Source organism: Camelus ferus, chromosome 11, assembly GCF_009834535.1.
Source record: "Camelus ferus isolate YT-003-E chromosome 11, BCGSAC_Cfer_1.0, whole genome shotgun sequence".
Taxonomy (NCBI): Eukaryota; Metazoa; Chordata; class Mammalia; order Artiodactyla; family Camelidae; genus Camelus; species Camelus ferus.
In genome coordinates, this window is record NC_045706.1 from 48,942,554 (window position 1) to 48,956,503 (window position 13,950).

At 36.9% G+C, this 13,950-nt stretch overlaps 2 protein-coding genes across 5 annotated transcripts in view; both read right to left on the bottom strand.

The window, feature by feature from the left end:
• The window catches only part of PBLD (phenazine biosynthesis like protein domain containing), a 38,208-nt gene that overhangs the window by 22,063 nt on the left and 2,195 nt on the right, over positions 1–13,950 (bottom strand). Inside the window, exons 2-5 of one of the 4 annotated variants that reach the window (XM_032491520.1) lie at positions 11,297–11,335; positions 9,536–9,676; positions 7,071–7,125; positions 3,399–3,527 (exon numbers count right to left, since the gene is read on the bottom strand). In XM_032491520.1, the coding sequence (XP_032347411.1) occupies positions 3,399–3,482 (84 nt within the window). In that variant the 5' untranslated portion in view covers positions 3,483–3,527; positions 7,071–7,125; positions 9,536–9,676; positions 11,297–11,335. Of the gene's footprint in view, positions 1–2,433; positions 2,736–3,398; positions 3,528–7,070; positions 7,126–9,535; positions 9,677–11,296; positions 11,336–13,950 lie in introns of those variants that run through there. The other 3 variants (XM_006181188.3, XM_032491521.1, XM_014556290.2) reach the window with 3 other exon arrangements.
• On the bottom strand, positions 4,378–6,439 carry LOC102513337 (histone PARylation factor 1-like). The gene is given in 3 exon segments (XM_014556289.2): positions 4,378–5,000; positions 5,002–5,125; positions 5,128–6,439. Coding segments are annotated over 3 exon segments (1,029 nt in total). The 5' UTR covers positions 5,612–6,439; the 3' UTR covers positions 4,378–4,579.

Below are 13,950 nucleotides of genomic sequence, written 5' to 3' on the forward strand. Positions count from 1 at the left end.
ATATTAATTTAATCCTAGCACAGTGTACAGCATATGGCAGACAGCCAGTAAATGCCGACTAAATCAGAATAAATGGATACACTGAGCAAGCAACAAAGTTGTTTTCATGGATAATTTTAAGAGGAAAACTCCAGAATAAACGTCTCTTAGAAAAAGTATCTTCTGAAACAATGGTTCTCAACTAGGGGCGAGTTTTGATTGCTGTGACTGGTAGGATGAACAGAGGCATCTGTCATCTAGTAGGCAGGGGCCCAGGACCGGCCAAACATTTTACCATGCACATGACAGCCTCACGCAACAAAGAACTTCCCAGTCCAAAATGTCAATAACACCACTATTGAGAAGCCCTGCCCTAAACACACAAACACACAAACAGGAACAACCACCACCAAAAAACCTTAAGGCTTTGTTACAATATAAAGGAGAATAAATATGGCCTCCCTACCCCTGTTATGTCGTTTTCACTAAATACTAAAGCTGGTTCACAGAATAATACAGCACTACTCTTATGATTACCATAGCCCTCTGACCTATTCCAATAGTTGGTCAGTTCCTTCAGTTTTTTACACAGCTATCACTGTAATATATCTATTTTACTGTTTAAAATATTATTTCTATGCATTTTCCACGTCTGTACATAGTCTTTATTGTCCAATTGTCAGGCATTTGAGGACAATCATCAGTTTTTTTAAGGTTTAAAATATTTTTTCAAATATCTGTCTCATGTTCCATTTAGTGCTTTATCTGTTTTTGTTTTCACCTAACATACTGGGTTAAAAGTCCCTTATGTGAAAATTTTTTAAATGAACTTGTTTAGAAAGGAAACCAAAACAAAACTTTAGAATATTATAGAAGCTCTGGGAATATGGTTTCACCTTCTGTCCAGCGCTCTTTTATCAAGATTCAAAAAGCTCAAAGTGCAATTACCTAGTCTTTCGTCTGTCCACCCAGTTTTTCTGTGGTTAGCCTCATCTCAGTCAAATTTTAAATAAATTTAAACAAAACAAAATGAAAAAGGGGAGGAGGGTATAGCTCAAGAGGTAGAGCACATGCTTAGTGTGCACAAGGTCCTGGGTTCCATACCCAGTACCTCTTCTAAAAGTAAACAAATAAATTACCCTCCCCCAAAAATAAATTTTTTAAATGAAAAAGAAGGCCTGCACTTAAAATCTGAAGTATTTTCTCCCCCATAAAATCCAGTGTTGTTCCGTGCTCTGAGTCCCCATGGTACCTGGCACTTTTGGGTCTTTCAGCCTCTGTGGTGACTAGAGGACAAGGATCAGGTTTACATGTCTACTTACCCCGCTAGACTCTGAGCACCTCAAGGACAGGCAAACTTACTAATCTCTGTACCTCCCGTTCTTACCCTGGAGCCAGATACATGTGAGATGTCAACAAATATTTGTAGAATGCATAATGACAGGCTAAATGCCTACTGAGTTGGGGTCGGCATTTTAAGGTCTAGCACTTATTTGTCTCTGACATTTTCCTGAGTTCACTTGTGTTCTCTGTAGGTGTTTAAAGAGTCCACTGTCTCCAGCCATGGGTAAAAGAATCCAAGGGCAGAAACAAAACAGTTTAAACTTCCATTATAATTTTTCTTGATTATACACTGGGGAAAGTGCTAAATGAACCTCTAGGAGAGCAGGATTCTCATGTCCACAGAACAGAAAACTAGCAAACTTATCTTTAGATATCTATTCATCTAGGCCATTAAATGAGCCTGGTCTCACAGGTCCAAGTCCCAAAGAAGTGAATTGAGAGACTCTGTAAAGAGCATCCCTGGGTCATGGATTTCCTCATCTTTTTCTCTTTTCCAGTCATACTCAAGTATATTGCTTTGAACTATACTAAGTTTTTGCTTAAAATTTTATTTTCTAGTTTTGCCAAACATTTAAATCACATGCAAAATATATTTAATGGAGATACACACACACACACACACACACACATATACACACACATATACAGAGAGAAAGAGGTATCCTAAGTCTGGAGTATAGCAAGTGTTCTGGAGGTAAAAAGGAGTAAACTGAGGAATAATACTAATTCTTGTCATCTGGTGAAAACCGAGTACATAAATCACTCAAAACTTTTTTCAAAATTCATGAGGCAAGTATACTGATTCTCGACAGGCAGGTTTAGTCAATTCCACAATTCCTTCACGTGAGGTTATATTTGCCAGATTGTTTCCTAAGAAAGTTCACAATTTAGAATCTGGCTGTTAAATACTCTCTCACTAATACTACCAAGCTCTTATAAATAAAGCCTTTTAGCTTTATTTCTGTCTGCGTTTTGTGGTTAGAAAATGCCAGCTACAAGGCTGCATAATCAATTCATCACCAAGGTAAGATGAGGACTCTGGGTCACCATCTTGCTGCCCCATCTGAGGGAGAAAATAAGTAGACCAAAGACTCGATTAACAATACTCACCTGTCTCAGTAAAATCTCAGCCATTCTCCATCTTGATTGCATACTCAAATCACTTGGGGAGATTTTAAAACAGCACTGCCTGGGTCCCACCCCCATAGACTCTGTTGTGGTTGGTCAGGACGCAGCCTGGGCGTAAGAATTTTTAAGCACCTCAGGTGGTTTTAATATACAGCCAGCTTGGCATTCACTGCACTCCAAGGCCCCAGTGCACACCTGGCCCAACTCAATAAGACTTAGTTAAGAGCATCAATTGCTTACAGTGTTCCTGAAGTAATTCTCAGATAATCTACTCTTATAGTAACTGCTCTGAGTGGAAATGTACCTTGGCTTTGTTTCCTAATATCCAGGTAACAGCACAAACCAGCTAAGGTCAAGGAATATTTAACTATTCTGTTAATACTTATCTAATCGAAAGCCACTCTTAAAATGAGACTTTCAGTAAACTGGGTTCTCCCTATCTTAGAGCTTAATTCCTCCTTTCTCCTAAATTACTTAATCCCTTGCAAAATATATTATTTCCTTGGTCCTGAAAAGAATTTCTAATTGTCTGAACTATAGGCAAGGTTAAAGTTATTCAGCTAGAATTTTTTATGCTAAACGTAGTATCAGCCACTTCCTGTCCCATAAAACTCATCTAATTTCATTTTCCTCTGCATTTGGTGCTAACTAAATAAAAACCCAATGGCGACTAAGGGAGTTCTAGTTCTTTTTTTTTTTAATTGACTTTAGTTCTTCTTTACATGAATCTTCATTTCTAAAACTAAGCATCTAGGTGTAACAGTCTCATCATACAATTTGGTCAAAATCAACTTGCAGAGATGAACATTGCTGATGTCATCGACAAAGAACATAAACCCAAGAGGTAAACAAACAAGTGGGTCTGATTTTTTTTTTTTTAAGAAATACTTGGTTCTACAGGAATCTAAAATTTCAGCCACTGTACTTCAAAACTAAATACTACTTACATTTTCTAGGAGGCAAACAGCAGCAGGATTCCCACGAAAGGCTTTTGCTGTGAATGCATCTGCTATGAAAATAGGGAGCTTCATTTTCCTTGCAAGCTCTCAAAATGCCAGCAGTCTGCCTCAATTCTGCTGCAAAAAAAATCAAAAAGTTAATGTTTTACTTGATGTACAGAAGCAACTAGCATTTCCCAGATCCAAAGTCAAGCAATTATTCTAACACACCCACATTTAAAGGTAAGTGATCCTGATTTATTAAGCCTCTAAATTAAATTTTTTTTAAATACTGGAAAAATAGACTATTTTCTTTTCATACTATACATATATAATTTACAACATAATCATATTCTTAGAGTAGCCAAAACTAGATTAGGCTATGTTTTTAATGAAGTGAACGAAACTTCCAACAGGCATATATGTTGCTGATAGTTTCCCAATGAACACTACTGCCCTTTTAAAAGAATGCATTTTTTTCTAATTATAAAAAATGCTCATTATAAAAAACTTGGAAAATCAAAAAGTGACCCATAACCATGCAAATGAACAATGATTTTTTTCCTCTATTTGCACTTAACGTAGTCAAAGGAGCCTCATGCTTTAATTAATTTTGTGTTATTTTATAAATCTGCAGATGGAGACTCTTTTGAGCTCATGATATAGAAATGTTTAAATAAAGCTTTGCATTATAAGAATAATACTTTCTCTTTACTGACAATCTATAACATACAGAAAAGCGGGGAAGTGGGGAATAATCTCTATTTCCACTCCCTAGAGATAAATTCTGTTAACATTTCAAGTGTTTCCTCTGCTTTTAGAAAGCAAAAGTTTTGTCATAGACCTGGAGGGGTTCCTCCCTCCCAAAATTACAATTTTTTTTTAAGTCCAGCAAATTGGGAGGTGATTTGTTTAAATCTAAAAGAAATTAACCCATTCTAACATGTATTTCTTATTCTCAAGGAGATTAAGATAAACATACTGATGGGAATCTTTGCTGGCTGCCACACCTCTAGGCAGCTCCCAGGCCTACAAATTGGTTTCTTTTTCTTTTCTTTTTCTTTTTTTTTCTTAATAAAAATTTTAAGCAAGTGTTTCCATCGATTTATTTTCTGTATTTCTTAAAAACAAAAAATCACATCTAATACTAATGCTTTGAAGTACTGTACACCAAAGAAAGGCCACTGCACTCATGCTGCGAGCTTGTCCACGTCCTCTGTACTTTTGTGTGCCAGATGGTCTTCAATAATTTCTGCAAAGAGATTCCTCTTCAACAGATTATATGCAAGAGATAAAAGCTGTCCAGCAACTTCATGAAAATACTGGGAACCATGACAGAAGAGGTCGGTCCCCAGCTTTAGCCGCACCCCATAATCGCATTCATCCTTAGCAAACTGCATGAACGTCACCATTTCCCGAACAGGAGCAAACGCCCTGAGTCTCTTGTCATCACTGGGCGCACTGGCGATGGTCCTGCAGATCCTCCTGAGGCTGGCATCTGTTTCAGGGAGCTCTCGGTACCCAACATCATTCTTATCCACTGGGACAACCAAGCCTGCCCGGTGAAAGGTCTTTGCCACAACCCTCTTATCTCTCTGTCGCATCTTCGTGCTTCTGTTTCAGGGAGAACCGCAGTTCTTGGGCTGCTTCTGTGAGCTTCTCATCTATGTTTTTCAGAAGACTAGTTTTCTTCTTATTTGTTACTTCTTTAAGTTTTTTCATCAAAAATAATTTGCAGCAAACATGTTATCTCCATTTTGAACAATTGTACAGCTTTTCTTTGCTTCATTTCTACCAACAAGTACTGGAAGTTCATCAGGAGAATCCCTGAAATACCCCATGTGGAACTGAGTTTTATTATCTTCAACAAAAATGGTCTGGAACTCGGGAGGATCATAGTAAAATCTCCAGTGGAGATTACAATTCAGGCTTGCTGACTTCCTCATTTTCTGTTTCCCGGCCAGGATATCATAAGGGCCTACTAACCGAAGTCCAAGGTTTGCAGAAAGTGAATCAGCTGGCTTCTCAGGACCAAGACCTTCACAGAACCTCCAGAAGTGATAGAAATCTTCAGGCAGAGAAAGCCTGGAATGACGTTCTACTTTTTCTCGCAGGTCACTGGGGACGTCAGCTGCACAGGATTTACTCTTCTGCACGGCAGCTGCTTTTTCACACTGCGGCCCCTCCCCGCCAGGCTTGCGTTTCCCGCCGCCACCCACCATCCTGCCGCTGCCTCTTTTTCTTTTTGCTTAATTTATTATACAAGCATTTTGCTTAACTTTCTTGCCAAATGTCTGCTTTTCTTCTGCTTTTTTTTTTTTTTTGAGGGCTAAGTGATATATTTGTTTCAGGTATACAACGTAATGATTCGATGTTTGTATATATTGGGAAATGATCATCACAATAAATCTTGTTAACCCATCACTATACACAGTTACAAAAAAAAAGGTTTGAGTGTGATATAACTTTTAAGATCCACTCTCTTAGTAACTTTCAAATATGCAGAACACTATTACTAACCATAGCCACCATGCTGTACATGACATTCCCCTTGAACTAAAAGAACTCTGACTTTGTCTGGGGAGGCAAGGTGCCCAGCCCCATAAATGTATCATAAATGGTCTAAGCCCATCAGGATGATCTCATTCTCCTTTGCCAGATGCTCACTCTTTCAGATCCTCTTGCAGACAGAGATGGACACATGACCTAGTTAGAGCAAGATTGCTGGAGGGATTCTGGGAAAATCTTTTTGCTTTTTGATAAAAGGGACAGACCAGAGAAAAGAATGGACAGCCTCTTTTTCCTGTCTTGAACATGTTGCTGATGCCTGGAAATGCAAAAAGTCATCTTTTGACCATGAGATGACAAATATGAAGATAAAAAGCTAACAAACTAGGTAAGAAAGAGTATAGGTTCTTGACAATATAGTTAACCAGATAAATAAACATAAGACCCTCCTACTTTCAGACAAGTAAACAGCAAATGTTCTTAAAGTTCGAACAATTGTCAGTCCATGAAGTAGCCAAAATAATGCCCAAAGTAGCCAAAGATGTCCACCATCCTAATTCTAAAGAACCTGTGAACATGTTATGTTACATGGCAGGGGGGGATTAAGGTTGCAGATGGGATTAAGGTTGCTAATCAACAGAATTTTTAAAATAAGATTATTCTGGATTACCCAGGTGGACCCAATGCCACAGGGGCCTTTAAAAGTGGAAGAAAGAGGCAGAAAAGTTTAAGTTTTGTGATTTGAACATGCTATGGAGCTGGTCTGAAGATGAAGGAGGCACAAACCAAGGAATGTAGGTAGCCTTCAGAAATTGATTAAGGCAAGGGAACAAATTCTCCCTTAGAATCTCTAGAAGGAACAAATCTGGATTAGTCCGTTCAGGACGCCACAACAAACCACAGACTTAAATGGCTTAAACAACAGAAATTTATTTTCTCACAATTTGGAGGCTGAGAAGTTTCAGATCAAGGTTGATTTTAGCTCAGTGAGACCTGTTTTGGACTTTGACCTCTAGAAGTATAAAATAAGATGTTTGCATTATTTTTACCCATTAAATTTGTGATAATTTTTTACAGCAGAAATACAAAATGAATATAATGCAATATTGATACTGGCAGCCCTCAAAATCCTAACTGCTGCACAAGTTTCCAAGAACAATAGTTAATACTTACTGAGCACTTATTACGTGTTAGACATTGTTCTGTGAACAATTCATCCTCAAAGCACCTGCACGAAATAGATACTTATTATAATTTCCATCTCCATTTTACAGATGAATAAACAGAGGCTCAGAAATTTTAAGTAATTGCCCAAGGTCACACACGTAGGCAAGGCCCAAATTTGACCCCAAATAGTCTAACTCCAGAGTCCACATTCTTAACGTCATGCCTTCGGACCAGAATTTGAGGCGCTCTTACTTAAGGAACTAAAATCTTAGTTCTATGAAATTGTAAACTATCACTGCATAAGAGAAATTTTGTCTTCAGCATTAAAAAACTTCAGACTATTTTTGAAATGAAAACTCAGAGTTTAATAATTTCTTAGTTAGAACTTTTAATACAAAGGACCCAGGTACAAGAAAGACTAAATAACTGTATTATCTTATGTATGAAAACAAAACAAGATTTATTTCTGATTAAGTAAAAAGAGTTCTTTGTCAAGTGTGGAAGTTTCTTAAGCATTTTTGTTCTACAACAGTGGTTCTCAGATTTTAGCATGCATCAGAATCACCTGTGGGGACTTGTTAACACACGGATTGCTTTACTCCATGCCCAGAATTTCTGATTTCATAAGTCTGAGGTGGGGCCCAAAAATTTACATTCCTAGCAAATTCCCAGGTGATGCTGATGCTGCACTTAGAGAATCACTACAAAAAGAGGATGAAGTTTCTAACACCATAAATATATACAAAATATCTAAAGTGTATTTTATCATTTTTATTTTTATTCTTGGTCAAAAGGTAGAAAAGGGAAGTATTTTTTACTCACTTAATCAATTACTATCCCTGTTTGTATTCTATGGTGACAGATTATGCTTAAGGTAGGGTTCACATTAACATATTAAGAATTTAATTTTCAAAAACTACTGTGTTATTTCCTCAATCCCAGGCACATGCTAGATTTTGGGGGATAAAGTGATGAACAATTCACTAGCTGTCAAGAAATTCTCAGCCAGTGAGGAGACTGATGTAAAAATTATAAAATATGAAAGAAAAAGATAGTAGATAAAATGCTAAGGAACACAATGAGAGAGAAATAACTGCCCAGGAGATAGTGAGAAGGAGCACCAGAGAGGTGACATTTGAATGGGTACAAAAACACACACGAAATTATCTGGCAGTTCCAGAAGGTGGGAACAGGCATCTTGGGCAGATTAATTCCAGGGCAAACAATTGGATATGGAAATAGATGGGGGAAGAGGATAGGAGAGGGTGGGGATAAGGCTATATAAAGACTTGCTGGAGCCAGTGTTCATGATTTGGTCTTCATCTTTGTGGGCTGGGAAATCTAAAGTTCAGTTCAACAGCTACTGTGTGTCAGGCAGACTCCAATGCTAGGCACCCAGGAAGAGGGGAGAGGCTCATAAATGAGCCATACTTCTCTACCCTGAGGATTTAACCTAGAATTTATTTTTGAAGATCTTTTTTTCTCTTTCTCTGTCCTTAAAACTAATTTTTATTTCTATAAGGAAAAGGCAGCCTTAATCTCCCCCGCCTGAATTGCTGAGAGAAAATTTGAGGCAGGTAAAGTTTGAAGAACTTGCCTTTCTATACCCAGTAAGTGGGCTTGCACACATTTTGGCATCCTGGTCAATCTAATGGCTGCTCCTGAGGTGCAGCTCTCAAGCAGGGCTCTGCAGCTATCCCGCAGGGTGTTTTACAAAGGAAACAAGTAATTTAAATTCTCTCTCTCTAGTTTCACATACCATCTTGACCCCTATAGTGGCTTTATATGCCCCTCAATAATGCCAAGCAAGTATGCTGTTTAAATCAGTTAACCCCAGAGGGCGTACAAGCTCATAAATCTAAATTTATATGATTTCTCAACTATTCATATCTCTTTTTAAGGTTAGTTTTTAATCATCAGATTAGTATATGAACATAATTTTTTTTTTAATGGACCACCAGGCCAGAGCCGCCTGGGGATGCCTGACACTGTTGCCCACCAGCAGGACTTTCTCCCACTCTAGGTCACAGAAGCCAGGCTGAATATAATCTTTTTATAAACAATAAGAGTACAATAAAATCTAAAATCCCATTTGGCAATTCCCTGTCCCACCAACCTTCCCCAGAGGTCCATCAGGTTAGTTTTTGAGAACACCTAGACACTTCTCTGAATTCTAACCTTATTTCCATTTACCATGTAAATGTAGGGAAATCATAAACCTCCCTTGTTTAAATAGCTTAGTCATTAAAACTGAGCATGGGTGTGTCTGGGAATACAGATGCTTATTTGTCCCTCTGTAACAGTCTTAGTTTGTTTACAGTCTCCTGTGGCTACAGACAACAGAAAGTTGATTCCTGTTATTCTGTAGCCATTAGTATAAAATAACCCACTTAACTTTTGCTTATGACTACTGCCTCAAAACATGGCTACTCATTAATAAATGCCAGTTCTTTGAAAATATGAATACTCAAAGGGTATACGAGTAGCTGCGTTCCCCTGCTAGAACCGCCAAACAAGCTCTCAAGGTCCATTTGTAGGAGTACGTAGGGTAGTCAAGTTTCCAAGACTCCAGACACATCCAAAGGAGGCGCTGCATGTGGCAGTTTGCCTTTCTTTAAAAAAAAAAAAAAAGAAATGTGAATACTCAGTAATGGCGTTGACTAACATTCAAAGTGTACATGAACAGTATCTACTTGCTGGTGAAAAGAAAGTAAGTAAAAAAAGAATTACAAATTATAAGTAAAAAAAGTTTTAAATCAAAATTTGGAACAATATTTATTTTTTAATTAGTTTCATTTAGCTACTAAGATTTTATACATATGGCACTCAACTACTTTGTGTTTACTTTTATTCATGTTTCCTAGATTTAATAGAAGCTCTGAAACACTACCGTTGTTAAAATACTTATAGACTAGTTCTGAATTCAACTACATTTATGTTCAAATATGCAGTTTTGGAAATTTTTAACTTTTCTATTGATGTTTAGAGTTCTCATCTTACCATCATGACTTACCATTTATCAACCATTTTTTTTCCTGTTTCAGTTTTATTAGGTAGAATTATTACAGTTTGACTGCACATACACATTATATTGCATGTAAATACATATATTACCAACCAAATTAAAAAAAATACTTTGACTACCTGAAAATAAACCCCACATTCTTGCCCTCTAAGAAGTTCAAGGAACTAGAGTGGATTGCAGAAAATAGATTTTAAGTTGATGTTATGATCCTTTCTAAGTAAGAAAAGCATGATTCAGAACTCTGCAGCGGTAAAACCCTTTCACATGTCAAAAACTGGTTAGGCTTTTTCTTCTGTTCTATAATGGAGATGTATTTGACTATCCAACTGTATTACGTATTTTGAATTTTGAATTTTTGGACAGACTCACAACAGACACTTATCAATCTTTGTGTAAAGCACGGGTAGAGTCTTGCTCTATCTTGAAATTAATAGGGAAAACTGGGTTTACAGAACTTTAGAGAAAAAGACTATCTCTCTACACACATACTATTTGGATTTCTAGTACCAGAAAGTAAGGCTGTCTCAAAAATAAAAAGGATAGGTACATAGTCAAAGGATACAGGAGCCAGCCCGAAAGTGCTCTCAGTAGCCTAAGCAAGAACAATTTGAGTCACAAAATAAGTAATGCAGTAGTGAACTGTAACTATTCTGAAATTTTTTAATCATTCAAAAAAAAAAAGGGGGGGGGGATCTGAAGCCTGTCAATAACCACGTAAGGGAGCTTGGAAGTAGATCCTCCAGCAGTTGAGCCTTGAGAAAAGACCTCTGATTGCAACTTTGTAAGAGACCCTGAACCAGAGCTCAACTAAGCTGCTCCTAGATTTCAGATCCATACAAACTATGAAATAATTAAAATTTGTTGTTTTACGCTGCTAAATTTTAGGGTAATTTGTTAGCAGCAATAATAGCTAATACAATATAATTTTTCCCCTAGTTTTATTGAGATATAATTGACATATGTTATTGTGTAAGTTTAAGGTATACAGCATAATGGTTTGACTTACATATATTCTGAAATGATTACTGCAGTAAGTTTAGTTAGCATCCATCACCTCTTATAAATACAATAAAAAGAGAAAGCAAAAAAAGAAAATTTTCCTTGTGATAAGAACTCTAAGGATTTACTCTCTTAACATCTTTCATGTATATAATATACTAATAGTAACTATAGTCATCATGCTGTATATTACATCCCTAGTACTTACCTCGTAAAGTATACTTTTTGTAATACTTGGAAGCACCCCCTGGAAAACACAGGGACAAGTTGTAGTTCATCTGTTTGATAGTTTTATTCCTCATTGTAAGTTAATAAATTCTCATTCCAGTTTTTACAGCAAATATACCTAGCCTGAGACTATCTCCCCAAATTTCCACAGTGTCTTCATTGGAGAAATATGTTTAGGTTTCCTGCCCAGTTTTTGATTGGGTTGTTTGGTTTTTTGCTATTGACTTGCATGAGTAATGCCTTTCTATCTTTCATAGCCCAGCTAAATTTTACTTATCCTTCAACTTTTAGCTCAGGAATTATCTCCTTGAGAGAGCATTCCCTGAACCCCAGGTAGTGCTAATGGTTCTATTCTTGTTCCACCAAATGCCCTCTGCTCACCCTATTTGATCACTTGCTATGGTTTAATATAATTTGTCTATTTAATGGAATGTATCTATATGCTTCTGAAAGTCAGGGACAACTTCACTTTATGTACTTTATTTTCTGTGGACTGAAACATATACTGAATTGCTAGGAATTCAGTAATGCCCTCAAATCAATTTCCATTTTATTAACAGCAACCATATCTGCCTATATATACTGGGAAAACAATAGTATATTACTATTCTGTCCACAGATGATACTTGGTATTCATATGATGTCACATATTTCCCTGGAATAATTTTCTGTCCCCCAACACAGTGCTTAGGACATTGTACTTACCAAAAAAAAAAAAAATTCTATTAAATTCACTGTTGAAATTGAGTTTAACAGCAGGAACCATATTTATTAATGACATGACAAACATACATGGAACAGGATGGGACTGGAATTATTATTTCAACTGCTAGTCTCTACCCTATATAACGATACAACCCATTTTAGAGATTAAGAAACTGAGGTTCAGGAAAGTTAATTGCCTTAGGATCAGAAAACTGGTACGTAAGTGTCAAAACAGGTTGAAAAAAATTTACAAAAGTGAGCCATTACCCTTCAGAAAGAGAAATAAGGCTAAATGAATCAAATTTAGAAAGAGTTATTTGAAAAATTTGTGTAAGTACATTAGTCATTTAAATAATCAATAAAATGTGTGCTTGGTGAATAAACCTCTACTGTATTTTTAGTAAGGAGAAAAATTTTTAAATAAAATGAAAACTTCATTAAACTTCACAAAACTTAAGACAGATTGTGTTCAAAAGGTATTAACTACCCTAGTTACACACAGTCCTAGAAACTTATTTGTAGATTTGTTACATTTTTAGCTTATTTGCTTTTCCTGTAGACAGTAAGATTATGATAATCCAGTTTTTATGTTACTTCAGAATGCCATTGTGGGTATGTGAGCAACTATCTTAACCAATTTTTAGTGAATCTGCCTTCCCTCCCCCAGAAGAGTGCAATGTCTTTCAATTTCCCTTTCTTTCTCTTTCTGGCTCTGCATGGAATTTTCCTTTTCTCTTCATCCTGGTGGTGTAATACAGGATCACGTGTTCATTGTCTTGTTTTCTTCTGGGTGGTGTGGGTACTTCTATTTCCTTCTCCTTTTTTATCTTTTCTCTCATTATGGCCTCTAACAAGATTCTCTCCAAGGACCCTTTGATCTCTATACTAAAAGGAAAGCACTGAAATGACTGAAAGGAAGACAAAGAGAAATGAAAATCCCCAAAGCAGCTGGGGGTCCTTAGTTTCAACCATCTCTATGGAAACAATTTCAAAGAAACCAATCTGGAAACAATTCTGTAGGGATCAATGGAGCAGTGGTGAACCAATCTCACCAAGCCTTACAGTATTCAACTTGTAAATGGAAATAGTTGATAGACGGTTTTTTGCAGGGGTAAAAAAGTAATAAAATAGAAAGCCAAATAAAAATTAGGTTTGCCCCTAGATAATGATATAGCGTACTTTTTTAAACTCAAAACTTCCTACTTGCTGTAACAATAAAAAAGCAAAAGGAATGCATGTGCTAATCTCAAGTTCCTTCCAAGCATTCATACTGGCAAACAGCAGAGTGCCCAATACAAGGAAATTGTGGCCAAAAAAAGAAAAAAAAAAAGAGAAAAGAAAGAAAACATTGCAGTTTGGTGGTGAAAAGTCACTAGAATGATTTTAGGATTGTGGCCCATAACCATAAAAAGCATGTGGAGTAAATGCCAAACTCAATCAGGCAGTAAACAGATTGTTTGAATTCAGGCAAGGGGTGAAAGGGATTACAGAATTCCACCTACCAAATCAGGTTGAAAGACTGAAAGGGTAAAGTAGTAATGTAATTTGAATCCAGGGAAGAACTCCATCTGAAGCGTGGGAGCTTGGAGTCCTACTAACACAGCAATTATTTAAAAAAAAGAAAAGGGGGTTGAGGGGGTGGAGCTCACAGTGTCAGTGACACCAAGACATCACGTTTCAGGCCTGTTCTAAAGTTTCCAGTAGATAAACTGTTAACTTGCAGGTCTCCGGAGAAGGCAACTCCAGTGTTACGGGACGTTAACTTCAATTTGCCTAAAATGATGTTTGTTCCGTTAAATTATTTACAATCTCAGGTAGGTCCTTAGCGCTTTAAGACCCCAGCTATCCCCTAAAGTAAAACCATTTGGGTTTAAATCCTAGCTTTTGCCACTAGGTGTGTGACCTTGGGCAACTTTTTTCATTTCTCTA